This window comes from Pseudopodoces humilis, chromosome 1, assembly GCF_049639895.1.
Source record: "Pseudopodoces humilis isolate 2021_Gansu_Grassland_sample_001 chromosome 1, ASM4963989v1, whole genome shotgun sequence".
Taxonomy (NCBI): domain Eukaryota; kingdom Metazoa; phylum Chordata; class Aves; order Passeriformes; family Paridae; genus Pseudopodoces; species Pseudopodoces humilis.
This window is the reverse complement of record NC_142200.1, coordinates 71,161,014-71,178,318: the sequence shown is the minus strand read 5'-3', so window position 1 is coordinate 71,178,318 and position 17,305 is coordinate 71,161,014. Positions and strand designations below refer to the sequence as shown.

General features: G+C 40.1%; 1 protein-coding gene across 1 annotated transcript; it reads right to left on the bottom strand.

The window, feature by feature from the left end:
- Window positions 1-6: 6 nt before the first annotated feature.
- MED10 (mediator complex subunit 10) lies at window positions 7-2,826 on the bottom strand. The gene is made up of 3 exons (XM_088058216.1): window positions 2,658-2,826; window positions 2,399-2,482; window positions 7-973 (listed from the first exon to the last, which is right to left on the bottom strand). The coding sequence occupies exons 1-3, from the start codon at window positions 2,777-2,779 to the stop codon at window positions 856-858; spliced, it is 324 nt and encodes a 107-aa protein (XP_087914342.1). The 5' UTR covers window positions 2,780-2,826; the 3' UTR covers window positions 7-855.
- Between the last annotated feature and the right edge of the window lie 14,479 nt (window positions 2,827-17,305).

The window sequence follows — 17,305 nt, the reverse complement described above, 5'->3', positions numbered from 1 at the left end:
ACAAGTTCAGAAACTCATAAACACTGCGATGCATTTTTGCTAATTTTATAAAGATTAATAGATGATTACAGAGCATATTTGATGTTTTAACCCTCTACTATCCATTCAAGACTGAAAAAACACCCCTTTTGTTTTGCTTATTTCTTATAAGTTTGCACACAACAAAACTGGACACCTGTAAAAAAAAACAAGTAAAATATCTCTACTGCTACACATAGCTTTAACCAATATAAAACCACAGTGAAAGCAGCATCCCCAACTATGGATGCTAACTATGAGATGCTAACTAAGCAGGGAGCACAGTGCCTATGGAATAGCAGGCTGCATAACTTTCTCAGTCTCACCTGAGAAAGTGGCCTGGAAAATCATAAGGAAAAATTAAAACAATCCTCAGAGATAAAAGACAGCCTCGCAGGTGCTGTTTGTCTGTTCCTTGTTTTCTTGCAAGAGAAGGTCAAGGGGTGGTGTACACCACTGACCAATGATAGTGACGTGTTAGTTTACTAACCAATAAGAGTTTTACTTTTCTGTACTTTCACATATTGGTCTATAAAAGAAGATCTGAGGTAATAAACCTTAAGAGAAAGAAAAGAGAAAGAACTCTCCTGTTCAACTCACAAGAGAGTCTGTGTCATTCTTCTCGCCGTTCCCAATAGAGCGACACCCAACTACAGAATGAACTACAGGTTTCCTTTCCTAAACAGGCTATACCAGCATGAATTAAGATACAGTGATGGAGCAACTTCTAAGACAAATCACATAATAACAGAAGTTAATAACTGCACAAGTGAAAAATACCCACATATTTACAGAAAAGTAAAAACTTATCAAATACATTATTGCATTATATTTCCATTAATTCTGGTTTACCTTCATAGTGTCAATTTTTCCTTTCACTTGCTCATTTTTAGCCAAAGCTCGCTCCAGACACTCTTTAGTGTAAAGCTGAGGGTTGCGGCCTTGATCTATATATCTGAAAATAAAAAAAACTCTACTAAATTATCATATTCCTACTAGGATGCTCTCCAAGGTATGGAATTACTCATCTTGCTGTCTTTTTCTTTCTACTATTATCTAAAATGTGCACTTTAAAAACCACCACAGTTAAACTCAGCCGTTTTCAAAAGGCAGCTCAAGGACCAGGCCATGGCCAGCAAACCTGTTTCCAGAAAGCCTGGAGAGCTTTGAACACAGTATTAAAAGCACACAAATATCTCCCTCCCTCTCCCTCTCCCTCTCTCCCTCTCTCTCTCTCTCAGCTTCTCACAGGCAATAAGCACAGACAATCAAATGAAGATGGTCCTTTCCCAAGCAACTGAAAGGGCACTAACCAGGAAGTGGCCTAGTTAGGACATGGTGAGCATTAAGCACACCAGAATATGGCACCCAGCAAATCTAGGACAAGGAGGAGCTGCACATACCACAGTAAAGAGTAAAAAATTAACACTACTGTTATCTATGTTAATATGTTAATATTACTGTTACAATACTGTTGTTATTATAGCAAACCTATGTGATATTTTGTTCTGCAATACAATTCCTGGCAAAGGGAAACTCTCTAGGGAGAACATTTAAGAGTCATCAAAAATTTACAGCTGGTGTAAGAGCCCAATGAAAAAAGCTGTGAACAGCCACTAACACACTGGAGTACAGCAAACCAGTAACATCTGGACTTAGAAGAAACACTAGTGAATTAACTTGTAAGCTATATCACAAAAGCTCTCTAGCATAGCATCTCTCTATGTTCATTTTTCTTTCAATGTTCCAATTCTCTGCCAGACTACCACTCCTGAAACTAAACACCTGAGTACTGACTTACTTTATTTTCACTTGCAACTTTAAATGCTGAACCTAATGTAGTGTAGAAGTCAATTTTTAAAAATGAAAGCTGGCTTACTAAATGGGTGTCCCTGCCCATGCTAGGGGTGATAAAACCAGACGTTCTTGAAGGTCCCTTCTAACCTAACCCATTCTGTGATGTTATAAAATTACAAAATCCGGCAGAATTCGTGTTACTGCCTACATATGTAGAAGTCAAAAAAAAAAAAATCTGAAGGGCCAGGCTGGAGAGAGCTCTCAGCAACTTATCTAGTAGGTGGCATCCCTGCCCACGATGGGGGGAGTTGGAACTAGATGAGCTTTAAGGTCCCTTCCAATCGAAGCATCCACTGCTTCTATGAAGACAGGCATGTATTTTACCACTTCTCCTACCTTTCTGCCTTCTCACAGGCAGAAGGTACTTCTGACCTCTCCTTCTGCCTGCACACGTTCTCATGAGGTATTCAGAAGGACCGAGTTTGAGAAAAGCTGCCCTCAGCCAAAATACCCATGCTACAAAGGCAGGCTACCTCGAGTCACCGACTGCAGCACCTCCCCTTCCAATCACACACAGACTTACTCAAAAACTTCTAAGGGCACGCTGATATCGTGAAGCTGCTGCCGGCACTTATCGATATCCTGCAAGCCCGTCACCATGAAATTCCTGTTGGGAAGAAAAACGGGTTGGGTTTTTCGGGGTCGCTGCGCTGCCCCTGACGATGGGTGCGAGGCGAACGACACCCAGACAGGGAGAGAGAGTCCTGAGACACCACCCTGGGCCTGGAGGGGCAGAAGGCCCCGAAGCCCGGCCAGGCCTGCCCCAGACAACGGCCCCTCACAATTTCTGATTGAGCCCCGTCTGGCTGCTGGGCTGGAAGTCGCTGACGATGATGCCAAGCTGCCTGATGTTCTCCACGAACTTCTCCAAGTGCTCCTCCAGGGAGTCGAACTTCTCCGCCATCGCCACCACCTCCCCAGCGCTGCGCCACTTCCGCCCACGCGCGCCTGCGCGGGAGGGAGGCGCGAGGCTGTATGGCTACGCCTCCTGGACAAGCCACTCCTCCTTCCCCTCACAGTAAGAGCCGTTGCAGCTGTCGCCAACGTCGCGTGAGGGCGAAACAGGGACAAGCGCCGCTTCACCGACCAGACCCCAGCACAGGGTGTTTGAACGTGTCTTCTGTCTGCCAGCTCTGAGCCGTCTTTGGGCATGTGTAAGAAATAGAAGCGGTGACAGGCAAAAGTTCTACTTCATAATAAACTCCACACTGGAATCATCTGGGGAATAGCAAAACATAGAGACACAGAAGCGCAGAGTGGTTTAGGATGGAAGGGATAATCTAGTTCTAGTTTTGCCATAGGCAGAGAAACCTCCCGCTAGACCAGGTGCTCAAAGCCCCTTACAACCTATGCTTGAACACTTCCAGAAATGGGGCATCCACAGCTTCTCTAGGCAGCCTGTTCTAGTGCTTCACTACCCTCACAATAAATAATTTATTCCTAATATCCAATCTAAACACACCCTCTCTCAGCTTGAGCCCATTACTTCTTTTTCTATTATGAATCAGTCTATATTAAATAATCCAGCTATCAGTCATCCTTGTGGGAAGGTTGTCTGACATGCTTAGACTCCCACGGCACATCACAATAACTATGTTTTACAAATAGCTTGTCTCCAGTATGTCTGTTTTGGGTTGAATCTGGGCAGATCAGTCCAGAAATGTCAGGAGATAACTCATCCAGTTTGGGGGTCCCCAGCACAGGAAGGACATGGACCCTTGGAGAGAGTCCAGAGTCACCACATTGATCAGACAGATAGAGCACCTGTTCTATGAGGAAAGGCTGAGAGACTTGGGATTGTTCAGCCTAGAAAAGAGAAGGGGCGACCTAATTACAGCCTTCCAGTATTTTTTGGGAGTCTACAAAAATGATGAAGAGGAACTTCTTAAAAGAGCATGCAATGACAGGACCAGGGGGAATGACTTCAAACTGAAAGACAGTAGGATTAGATTAGATATTAGAAATAAATTCTTTACTGTGGGCATAGTGAAACACTGGAAGAGGTTGCCCAGAGAAGCTGTGGGTGTCCCATCCCTGGAAGTGTTCAAGACCAGGCTGGATGGGGCTCTGAGCAGCTTGGTCCAGCAGGAGTCCCTGCTCATGACAGGGGTTGTAACTAGATGCCTTCCATACCAAACTGGGATTTAATGTATTTTATGCATTTTATAGGTATAACTTGCAGCAATTTCTGCTCCACAATGAGAACCATCAAAATCTGCAATTCTTATTTTCTTGGATGTGTCTTATTTTTCCATTTTCTATTCATGACAATAACACCATCAAATGTTTGGTTTCTATTCTGGGCTACCATGCTTATACCAGCAGCAGGAATTTGGGTTTTTGCAAAATATAAAGCACTGTTTGAGAGTTCATAGGATTAAGTATGCTGAACTAAATTTAAAAAGCAAGCAACTGTAAAGAGCACTGAATATTAAGGAAGATACATTACTGTGCAGATGTGAAATTAAAAAATAATCCTAGGATGCAGAAAACAATTTATCAGTTCTAGGTCTTGACAAGTATTGTCATCCTATGATAAAATAATCCCACTGTCTGTTGATCAGCAGTTGCTGGCCCTCCTATATCTATTGTTGGCAGAATGTTGTCTGGACAGCAGAAGTCCCAGAATTACGAGGTTTTAAGACAATTACTTCACACATGAGAGATCTTGGTCTGAGAAAAACAATAACTTTTTCTAAAACTTGGAAGGGAGAATGTAGAATAGGGTACATTTACCAAGTTAGATCTGAACATGAGGAACGGGGATGTCAAGTTTTGAAAGAACGGTGTAAATAAAAATTATGTCAGACTTGGGTCTGCAGGCACAAGAGACTGGGATTCAAACAGAAGAGTTGCTTTATGTCTATCTTTGCATATGGGCAAACACATCCAGTAGAAGTCTGGAGCAGAACCACTTGCTTTAAATTCAGTAACAAACAAGGCTTTGAGGTGCTGTTGAAGCTTCGTCTCCTTCCTGTTTGGGTAAAAGCCTTTGGTTTTTGGAACTGAGCAAATAGGACTTCCAGCTTGCTTGGAATAAGTCCTATAGATGTCCATGATCACATCTAACTCAGAGAACATATTCAACAGAAGAAAATAATAGAAGTTTAGCATCAAATATAGAGACGTCCAGTTCATTGTAAAGCTATATTTACTAGTCTGGTTAGGTTAGATTAATTAATTATGTTAGATAAACAGAGACAGTGCTTTTAAGTTTAAAATTTGCTGTAAATATATTACTGGTTGTTAAATTTTTCTCATGATCACCAGCTTGTCATCGTTTTATGTTAAGGCATAAAATGTAAAAGTGAGAAACTTGTGTTCCAGTGAGAGAGAGAAAAAGAGAGAGAAACAGAAAGAAAGTCTGGCAAATAACTGAATTTATCAATAGGTACATAGAGACAGAAAGTTTTAGAAAGAAAATGTCATGGCTCATGATGTAAGTAACCATATTGCACTCATACCCTGATTTTCGTACAGGAAGTGGGCAATTACAGGCTTGTAAGCTGGGCATCTGTACTGGCAGTTAAGTAGGGTTTGTAATAAAGGATGAAATGAGAAGCCATATGGATCAATATGATCATTTGGGAAGAGCAGCACAGATTACATGAAAGAAAATCCTGTTTTGCAAACCTCTAATGAGTTTTTCAAGGGGTCAGCAAGCATGTAGATAAGAGAGATCTAAATGATACAATCTACTTGATTTCCCATCAGCTCTCAAAGAAATCCTTAAACAAAATCTTTTAAGAAAGTAAAGGAATGGAGTAAGGGGAGAAATCCTAGACTGAAGAACTGAATTCCAGATAAGAAATGCAGGACAGGGACAAGCGTTTAATCCTTGCAAGGGGAGAATTGATCCCAGAAGAGTTCCACAGGGAACTAAGCTGAAAATTGTGCCATTTAGTGTGTTCACAGATGACCCAGAAGAGAGATCAATGGTACAATGAGAAAACTGTCGTATGAAAACATTATTTGGCAGACTAAAAATGAATGCAGTTTGTAGGAAACTGTAGAAGGGCCTGAAAAGACTTTAAGATGGATCATGTAAAGCAATGCACATAGCAAGCAAAAAACCCCTAGTTTCACATGAAGATTCATGACCTCTTGACCATTACTATACAGGAACAAGACTTGAGGATCAAAATAGAAAGTTCTTTGAAAACATCAGTTCAGTGCTCAGCAGTGATCAGAAGTCATGTGGAGAGTTAGGAATTGTCAGGAAAGAAAGGAGAACAAAGCAGAAAATATCACTGTGCTACTGCATAAACCCATCATTTGCTCCAACCTTGAATACTGTGTGCAATTCTCATTCCCTGGAGTGGACCTGGAAAGGAGTCAGAGCAGGGCTGGCAAAATAACTGGTAGATATGTAATAGGAAAACATGGACAGACAGGTGTTAAAGTGAAGCATAAACTTTAAAGAATTTAAGATATTAGAAAAGCTAAGACCTTAATTAAAATTAATTTTTGCTAAATCAAATGAAAACCTAATCCTTGCTAAATTTAATTAAAATAGAGAGGCACTACTAGATTTAGGAGCTAATCATTAGCCAATAACTGATTGTCAACCTTATGTTTGTTCAGCTGGGCTTGTAATGAGAAACAAAGAAATTCAATAACATAAGACAATTTCAAAACAGAAACCAATTGGAAACATGAAACTAGGAGCCTGGCTAGGGGTTCATTTATGACTTTGTATTGAAAAGGTAGAAAGGTCAGAATGAGAAAGAGCCATATCCCTTCCTCCCTTATATGAGCACTCCCCATAACGAGACCACTGACTCATTTCAAGGAACAAACTGCGCATGCTTAATTGCTTATTCTTAATTAGCATAGGAAGTGGGTAGTGGGTGGTAACTGGGTTATGAATTTGCATTTATATTCAATATCTCAGTAAATAAAAAGTTTGTAATCACCTGTATTCGGGGCCGTGTGTATTAACGGGTGACCCTGCACATCGGCCCAGCACTGGCAATAAACATACACTCTGTAATCCTAATCGGTTAAAGAGTCTTTGTCCGTTATAGTTGGATACTGATACTAGATCATATCCATATTTTGGTAAATCAAAAGGCAGGCCCTGGGAAATGTTAGGCCTTGTGCTTACTAGATCATATGAAACTGTACCTGTGTAGTCAGTATATGATAAATTATATAATTGTTAAATGTGATTAGATATGATTATTTAAAGAATTGTGAGAAACTATGTTAGAGGTTTGAGGGGGATCACGAGAAATCCATGCTTGGATGAAATCGATGTATATAATAGAACAATGTAAGTTTAATAATTAATATGTAAGTTATGCAACGATAGAGTATAAAACATGTTCAGCTCGAAAGCAAGTCGGGTCAGATTTGGGAATGTGTACCCTTGACGCCTAGAGCTCTTTAATAAAAGCACCTACATAAAATCATTCTGTGATTATGTGTTCCCAAATGCTAACACAGGGACTTTTCAGATTGAGAGAGAGAGCCCATTAATGACACTTATGGTCAATACTTCACTGTATTTACAAAGCCATGAGTGGTCTGGAGTCTAGACTGTCTTTCAGCACAAAAACTAGGGGCCATCAAAGTAAAGCCAAGAAGTGACAATACTTTCAACTTCAGAACACACAAAAAGCAGTGATTTTTGTCATAAAAAGTCCATAAGCCCCGTGGGACTATCTACCAATGGATGTTACGGACAGAAAGTGCTTAGCTGTGTTGAAGGGAAAATGGAACAAATGCCTGGTAGACAGTCACAGGGTGGTGTAGGTAAAGTGCTCCTGGCTCAGGTAATCACATGAACTGAAGGTAGCCCAAGGCCAGGAAGGTAGTCAGGAGAGGTCTTATAGATGCTTTTCTTGTCTTTGCTCTTCAGCATTTACTTCTGGTTAGTGCTGAGCATAGGATACTGACCCAGATGGAGCCTTCGTCTGAATCTGGGGGGTTACTGCTGTAATACATGTTGGTATAATTCGCATTTTATTGTACACATATAAAATCAAGCATAAAAGCGTGTTTTGTGTTAAAAACACAAGCAACTTGAGATTGCAAAAGCAGCTGCTGGAAAACCAGGAATTTGCAGGAGAAGTATCCAACAATTAAGATAACACCGAGAAGAGGTGGGTCCACCCAAGCAAGATAAGTGCTCTAACAGCCCAGTGATTAACGCCTGATACCGACCTGATCTGATTCTCCAGGACCATGCATCTCAATGTTGGTTTCCCAAAAAAAACTACTCAAACTTCATCTTCTTCTGAGAAAAAACTCACCACGATTCTACATCTCAAAGCCTGCTTCCCGAAAAAATGACTCAAACTTCATCTCCTCAGAAAACTCATCAGCAGTCCAGCAGCAGAAATATAAATATGTAACAACACAAGAAAAAGAAAGAAACTGAATGTTATAAATGCAATGGCAAAATAGGGTTAATACAAAAAGCAATTTATTATAAAACAATTTCAATCACAAACAACGAGAGGAAAAAACCACAATAAAATAAATCAGCACAGCGCTGGGTGGACAGGGGTCTATACCCAGAGGTACAGATTTACCCAAATCCACGAAGGAGGGTAGACTGTCTGGGGTTTTTATAGGGATTTTGTGTCCTGAGGCCAAAACTCCGAGCAGTTCAACAAAGAGTTTAGATGGTTGGTTGAATGAATTTCCTGGAACCGTGGAACTGAATCAATAGACGACTGGGCAGAGTCCTTTCGCATGTGAAAGGTTCTGAGTGCTTCCCGATTGTATCTTCGGTTGGACTCTCAGGGTGAAGTGTCCAGGTCAGGTGCGGAGCCAATGGGTTTCTCGGCTGGGCTCCTCTCATTGTTTGGCCTGATTGCATCTTCAGTCGGGGCTTGCAGGGTAGAGTGGCCAGGTGCGGTGTGGAGCCGATGGGCATCTCGGCCTGGCTCCTCTCATTGTTTAGCCTGATTGTCCGTGTCCTGCTCTTTCTTTCAGGCTGATGAACATCGCCTAGGGTCGTTACCGCCTGAATGGGTAGTTACTGCTGGGTTTGGGGGAAATTCTTAGGCCACACTATATTTTATATAATTTTTACATTGTTACAAATACAGTTATATACTTATTTATTCTTTCACGAATTTTTATCCAAGGTTACATTTATCACACTGAAGCTGCATAGCCTCAAGCTGAAAAAACTGTATAAAACTCAGCTCTCCAAAAGACAGTTTGTGAACTTGGGGGAATCAGTACAATAGAGGCTAGTTCAGAGTTTACCTGACGTGGACCCTGGCATTGCATTTAATTGTGGCTGTCCCGAAATTTGATTTTGCAAATTTTTCAATAAAAATTGTTATTGATAAAATTTGATTGATTTATTTATAACACTGCTATGAGGTCCTCCCTGCTTGGAATGTCAAATGATGACCTGTGCTGTGAAGGATGCAGACAGATTGCATAATGGTTTCTTACCAAGCAGAATATAAAAAGATTTATTTGAAACTGCTTATACAGCCTTTGGGTCTGGAAAAAAGCTCAGCTCGCTGTTCTCTTATTTAGTTTTACATATACTCCAGATAAATTACTTGTCCAATATAATATGACACAACGTGGTATTTAAGATTCATTACTAAAAGTCCTGAGACAGTCAACTTCTCATGAATACAAAAAGCAATAATTCATCTGTTTGTCCCATCTCTAGAGCTATGACTCTCCTCCCAGCTCATATTTTCTGCTGCTGGCCAGTAAAGTGGAGGAAAATTAATAAAGAAAGTAAAATACATCATGTTTTCTTTCTTGTCTTTCTTTTCTTCTGCATGATTAAATCACTTCTTCTTCATTCTGCAGACAAAGAAATGGAGGTTGAAATTTCAGGTCATTAACTGGGAGCATCACCTGCTAAGAATTCCATTCTGTGAGCCATCTACCCTTCATTGTTTTAATTACAACAGGTAATGAGCAGAAGAGAAGCAGGGGAAATAGATGTGAACAGCACAGAGGATACCATTCATCAGCTCTTGATATGTAAGGCTGATGGCAAATTTGTTTAGGATGTTTGTCAGCTGACTCAGAAGCATGTGGTACTGTCACATTTTACTGCATAAAAATATGTGATAAAATAAAAATAAAATAAAATAAAATAAAATAAAATAAAATAAAATAAAATAAAATAAAATAAAATAAAATAAAATAAAATAATTTTAAAAATCAATTATGCAGCTGAATAAGAGCTGTAATTATAATTTCCATACAGATTTTGTGCTTAGTAATGTGTTCAATAATGACTTAAAATAATATGTGTTTTACTACAAATTATCAGGATGATACGTTTATGCATCATAGCTGGTTCTCAGTCTTACTGAGATAATATAAATTTATTTATCTAAGAAGCAGCAGGATCAGGATTTTGTTCATAAGATAATTTTGTGGTCTTCCAAGTCCTGCAGATCTGGGAACGTTCTGGGACCTGATTCAAAGATAACTGAGACCCATGAAGTTCTTTCTATTGATGGTAAAGGACATTGGATGACAGTCTGTTCTCACAACACTGCCTCTGAGGAGCTCAGCAAGATGCAGCAAAGGACTTATATGTTTCAGGACAGGAATATTATTTTCATAGTGTATTGATGACTCATCTAGATCTGCAGTACTGAAACCTTTTATTTCATATTGCCTTTAATATCCCATAAAGAATTAATTCTTAATTTTGTTTTTCAAAAATATACTGAGAAATCAGTGGAATTATCTGATATTCCAGGTTTTTTCCCCCTGGAATATTAAACTTATTCATCAGACTCAGTTTATGTTACATTCATATTGCTGCCATATGTCATTTAAAGCAAAATTAAGGTCTACTCTTCTGAAATGCAGAGTTGTTTTCAATGGTATCAAGTAGCTTTTTTTAACCACATATGTGAGAAAGATGTGTATACAAATATATATGTATATGTATATGTATATAAAATCATACTAGAAAAATGCTCCTCTGATTATGCAATACTAACAAGTAAAGTTGATTTGCTTATTGCTGCTTTTTCTTTTTCCCCCTGTAACTCAGAATAAGTAGCAGTAGAATAAGTATTTAAAACTGATATTTTCATTACTAATGATACAGGAAAGAAGGTATGGAAATATCCGTGACAGGGAGAATTTCTAAGACACCCCGACAACATGTGTGCTAGCAAATGAAAAAGACCTAGGACCATTTTCCAGCACTGAGTCCAGCTGGCATGGAGGAGCCCTTATTGTATTCCAAATCTTGAAATGTGCCTGAAAGCAGTTCTGGAAGGATATGTTCATCTGGGTGGTCCAGATGAAAAAGCTGCCTGAGTACCTTTGTCACTGTTCTATAGTGTGGGTGCCTGTGCTCCTGTGTTTGTGTCCTTCCCTGTCATTTGTCATTTTTAAGGTAGTTCTGTTAGTCACAGTGTACAGGGAAAAGGACGTAATGGCCACATGGGTTCAAACCAAGGGACAAATAAGCAAATCAGAGAAATTACTTAGCATTCAGGTTTATGCCCCTGAAACAGATTTAGATAAGCAAGTTGAGCACAGCCACGGTCACAGCTGGTATTGAGTTACTGGTACCACTGACTTGGGGTTTGAGTGTCATAGATGGATAGAATATAAAAGGATATAATTGTTTGGAAGAGACCTTAAAGATCATCTAGTTCCATAGGCATGACACCTTTTACTAGACCAGGTTTCTCAAAGCCCCATCTAGCTTGGCTTTGAACACTTCCAGGGATGGGGTACCCACAATTTCTCTGAGCAATCTGTTCCTCATCACCCTCATAGTGAAGAATTTCTTCCTAACGTCTAATCTAAATCTTTCCTCTTTAGTTTAAAACCATTTCCCCTTGTCCTATCATTACCTGCCTGTGTAAAAATGTTGCTCTCCCTCTTTTTTATAATCCTGGGCCTTATGGGGATGTCCTGCAGTAGAGGCTGGAATCAGTGAACACTACGAGGTTCAGCCTGATCAATACAAAGTGTCTCATGTTCACAGAAATCCCCACAAGTTGCCTGTAGTTCAAACTGGGACTACCAAGCTATTTCTGAAGTGCACAGGTTTAAATCAATAATGATGTATGAATGTGTGGGTGACAGTAGGCTCTGGGGGACTTCAGAATGTGGTGAGGCAAAAGGCTTGAATATATGGCTGCTCCAGTCCATCCTGTCCTGTGGACTCTTGTGACATAGTCCTAGCCTGTTGGTATACTTTATCATGTCAGTAGGAATTCCTTCCTGGAAGGCACTAGGAGGCAGGCAGGCAGTGCACCAAAGATGCTCTTTCTACTATTATTTGGGAGGGACCTTCAAGTGGCTCTTCAATTTTAAACTTGTTCTTCACACTCTTGCATGTTGATATCCCACTGTCTCCACAATCTGCCTGCATCACTGTGAAAGATACTTTACTGTTCATACCCAGCATCCAGTCTTCAAATAGATTTTATTTACAGAAGTTGCCTGAGGAAGACTCTAATTTATAGCTATTGATTCTTTCCACACCTCTGTATAACTAATTAAGAAATTCTTTATTGCCCAGTTAGTTTATAGATAGTATACATATCTATTCTGTGCTTTAATCAAATAATTGAATCATCTCTTAGACTTTTATGTATAAATTAAACACACTGAATTCTTTATACCTTTTTCTTTAATGAAGTTCAGCTTTGTCAATGTTTATAATTTTTTCAATATCAGCAGAAAAGGGAAGGTGACCTGCACATTGCAATGGTGCTGGTCCCTGTTTCCCCATACCTTGTGCTTCTTCTATATCCCTTCCTATTAATGTACTGCAGGGCTGCAGAATTCCTCTATTCAACAAGATTCCTCTATGCCAACAGATTGTGATGATCTGGTACATAGCAATCCCTAATTTCCTTTGATGTTTCCTTTTACAGGGAATATGGTTTGCAGTTACATAAACTTGCATGATTTTCTCCTAGTAAGATGATTTCACAAATATTTTTTATTAAAACACATTTATTTCACAAACATAGCTATTCAATTCAGTTTGCCTCCACACTCTTTATTGCTTTGCTGGCCTTCCTGTATGCTCTTCTTTTATTTGCAAGTTTTATTTACCTCTAGACCATCAATACAACTATTAAACTATGGGAGTAACAGTCCTCTGGGAATTCTGCTGGCCATATTTCCAGATTAAGTCCCGCCTGTAAACAGATCACCTGATCTGTCATATTGCTCCCAAAACTGAATTTGGAATGACTAGACCAGCCTGAGGTAAGGCAAATACTAGGTTAAGTCTGGCATAAGGGACTGCCTCAGGTTCCCCTTTTTACAAACTGTGTGGATAAGTTTTCTCAGACTTGCCTTGCTCAGGCCACTAGTCCAATGCTATTCCAACAGGCATCATGTCCCCGCATGTCTCCACAAGCCCTGGCTCAGGCTGTACCATGTATAGCCTTATCATCACATAATAAAAACACTATTTTCATGGTCTTTCAGTAACCCTGACTTTCCAAAACAGTTAGTAGCACAGGCTGTCAGACTGCTTTCTGTACTGTGAAGGATGAAAAACTAGAGCAGGAAAAGCCCATTCCTGCAATGATCACCTCACAGACCCCATAGTTTGGCTCTTTTCTGGGCCTACTGCCCCCTTTCTGCTCCCCAGCACAGGTCTTCAGACACAACTTCAGAGCACCTCTCCAGGGAATGTCAGTTGGCTCTCCTGCCCTGGCAGTTCTTCTGGAATGGGACAAAATATGAGATGAAGGTAAAAAAATCCATATGAGCACAGTTCACCGTGCCCCATGTCTGGGGCCTCATGTATCTTCCCTGATTTTTACCTTAGCAGGCATCTACTAAAGAAAGAGAAGACACTGTATGTCCTAGGAACCATGGTAGAGAAGACTGATCATGCATAGGCAGGGAACAACCTGCCCTGATACCAGAGAAAGGCTGATGGAAGAGGAAGGGACCATCTGTTCTGAGAGCAGGAGGAAATCAAATAAGTTAAACTGATTCAGGAAGTGTTTGGTCCCCTGCCTGCTCAAGGCCCTGGTGCTACTGGGTTGACAGCAGCCCTTCCACTCTCTGTCTTCCCTTTGCCACCAGAACAATGTCAGACCTGGTTACAGCCTCCTTGGATGAGTACTACAGGTGGAAGGATGAGTCCTTGGGCAAGCCCCATCAGACACTTCTGAAAATAAACACACCCTACCTATAGATCCTCCTTTTCCAGTTTTCACATATTTTTCTGCGTTTGCATTTCATATACAAATGCCACCATTCAAGAATATGTATGAATCTTGGTGCATGGGATTCTGCTGCAATAGCCAGCTATGGTTGAGAGGCTGTGTTTAGCACTACCCATCACCACTGCGGTAGTTGTGGTCTAGGTCTACAACAGACCTAATTTAACCAATTATGAGTGCATGTCTTAAACCCAAGAAGATTTTTTGTTTCTATTTCCCATATTTCAGTCTAGAAAGAAGGATTTCCAGGGTCATCTTCTGTCTCATAAATTCAGGTATAGAAGTATTCTTTAGAAACAAAAGAAGTTACTGATTTCTTCTAATTAGTTAGTTGCAACAAATTAGTTTTCATCGGAAGAATCAGATATGAAGCAGCCAGCTAAGGTTTGCTCTACAGTAAAACCATCCCAGCCCTGACAAACCCCCTCTAAAATGCACAGCAAGCCAGCAGCTGGGTTACCTTCCTGTGCTTCCAGGACTCAAGGTTTGCTCCTACCGTTCTCTTGTAGATGATATTGCAGGAGAAAGTGCCTGTTGTTCCTAAATCTAACAGAGAAAAGACTCTGTATTTTTGGCTTGCTAATAATAAACTCAGCAGCTGATCTACAGCTGTTTGCAGATTCTAATAATCCATCATCTCTATGTGCCTCATCATGTGTTCAAAGGACCACTTACCTGCACTGATCCCACACGTGTGGCAAAATCCATTCTTTTATACCTGTGACTGCAGGCACAGGGTGACAAACCATTTGCTCTTCACATGGTATATAACTCCCACTATAAAAAAAAAGTGCCCACCATATTCCTTCTTTTATTGGTTTTGCAGAAGCAGCAGTGAATCATGCAAGAAATTGTCATTTCTACTTCAAATGGAGCTGCCACCCAAAAAAATTATTTCTTGAACCTAAGTAGTGAAGCACATGATGTCATCTAATAATAGAAAAAAAACAGTGTTGCATGCCTGATGCTGTGAATTCAGTAGGCTTGCTGTTGCAGCCGTGCCTGTGGATAACTGCTGACTGGGAATGTTATCATCAGTTGGCCCTGCTAACATCGAACCATAGAATTAGTTAGGTGGGAAAAAATCCCTATGATTGAGTTCAAACATTAATCCAGCACTGCCAAGTCCACCACATAACTGTCCATAAGTGCCACATCTACACATAATACAGGTCTTTTGTCATATTCCAAAATGTACTTTGGACTGGATCAATGTTTCTATAACATTTTGTAGATGTGACCTCCTTCAGGGTCCACCTGTCTCCCTGGGAATTGTTTGTGTAAGCTACATGATTATTCATCTCCAGCTAAGGACCAGGGAACTACCAACTGGTGGCAGCAGCAGTTTCTCCTGATCAGGATATGAGGACTTGAACTGGTGACACTGTATGAAAGTAAGCAAATGCACACTCATCAGTTTAAAGAAACTCATCCATTATCAGTAACCTTGCAACTAATCTAACTATTTTAAAAATAACTTAGCTTCTCTAGTCCTTTGGCACCTTTGGAATTTCTTTGCATAGTAGTTTTGGGTTTGTAATTGGCACTGAGAAACAAGAAGCTAAAACATGTCTCTCACTGTTATGATGACCATGCTAATGTTAAGATCTTAGGATAAAGGAGAAAGAGTTCATTGCCCAAAAATGTATTGCAAGTGACCTTTCTTATGGCTGTGTACTGTAAAGAGGAAAATGAGATAATATGGTGAGATTTAAGGGAATATGAAGGCAAAGGATTGACTGGGGTCAAAGAAAAAGTGTTGAGCTGGCATCAGAGGAGTGAGTGTTCTGCGATTCAAATGTGATCTTATATCATCTTATACAAATGTTCTAATACTTCCCCATCTTTACTCAAAATACTTCATTGAGTGCTATTTTCAGTCACATCAACATGTTATTTTAAAGCTACATCACTCTGGCAGCATATCTTTTATTGCCCTTCTAGCAATACATTATTCTTTTTTATCTCTTCTTTGTCTGCTTCTCTGGATCTGTGTCCTTTTAAAGACTTCTTATCATTGTTCCCTCAGCAATTTGTACGCTGTACTACGGAACTTTACTGTGTTCCTGTCACTTCAGGAGAGAAAAAGGTCTGTGATGCCTTTTAAAATCTTCAGGATCCAAAAATTATTTCATGGACCATAAGGTCTTTGAGACTAAGTTGCTGAAATTTCGGCATTCTGCTTTTAAAGTTTAACTAAAATTGGTGTCTCTGTGTTAATTTTGTGTGGTTTACACCAACATCCATCTGTTGCTTAGATGACCTACAGTGCTTTTCTCAAGACAAAGGTTAATCTGGTGCTCTGAGCAGGTAATAAGATACATTCATGTGTCCTTTTGGTGCTGTGAACCAGAGTACTGGGACACCTGGTGTGCTGCTTTCAGTCTCAGCTGCTGAGCACTGACAAATGAGACAGGTCTGGCAGCAGCCTTCAGCTTCATGTGGAATGGACTGCAGCTGAGGCAGGAGATCCCTCAGACTATGCTTGGGGTAAAGAGCCATCCATGAACAGGATACTCTGCAAAAAATTAGCTACCTGGGGCTCAGATTCTTATTGTTAGCCCCCAGATAAAAGCAGGATTGTTTCAAGGTCTCACCAATGGCCCTGGCTCTCTGGTTATATGTAGGAGATTAGAGAAATTAGTGATCTCAGACCTTTAAAAATTCTAGCCATAACTGACAGAGTCACACAAACAAAAATTTTTGTATCCAAAGTGGAGGGACCATCAAATAGTTGCTGTTCCTCCAACCACTCCATGGCATACAACTTCCTGTGGCAGCTACAGAATCACTTCAAAGATGATACTGTAGGACAAAAATGTGGCCAGATGTCAAGGCTGAAGTTGGAACAAGGTAAGGCATGCATTATACCTTTATTTGGGGAAAAACTTGTGAGTGACTTCTGCTCTTTATGGTACTGGCCACATCTTGAATTTGTGTATGAGTGCAAAAAATTAAAAATACTTGTGTGTGTGTATGTTTGAAGGTCACCTCTGAAGGTCACAGAGTTCTGTGATTCAGAATTGCCAGGTGCAAATCTCTTTTAGTCAGTAAGTAGCAATACATGGATGTGAATACCCTGAACATATAAAGCTTCTCCTGAGGACTTCCAGTGTTGTGCAGGCTTAAAAATCAGACAGCCAACCATATTCTTCATGGATATTGTTTACCTCACTCAGTCTCAAAAGTTATCACTGTGATACAATGGCTATTCATTTACTCAGATATCCTTTGCATTTACCTGACTTTATCATGCCTGTTGG

What these genes read in the sequence shown, in the direction of transcription:
- MED10 (XM_088058216.1), bottom strand. Translation starts at nt 2,779, where the DNA reads ATGGCGGAGAAGTTCGACTCCCTGGAGGAGCACTTGGAGAAGTTCGTG. An exon ending in ACGGGGCTCAATCAGAAATT is followed by an intron (nt 2,483 to 2,657) that starts GTGAGGGGCCGT and finishes TCTTCCCAACAG; the next exon opens with GAATTTCATGGTGACGGGCT. An exon ending in GTGCCCTTAGAAGTTTTTGA is followed by an intron (nt 974 to 2,398) that starts GTAAGTCTGTGT and finishes TTTTATTTTCAG; the next exon opens with ATATATAGATCAAGGCCGCA.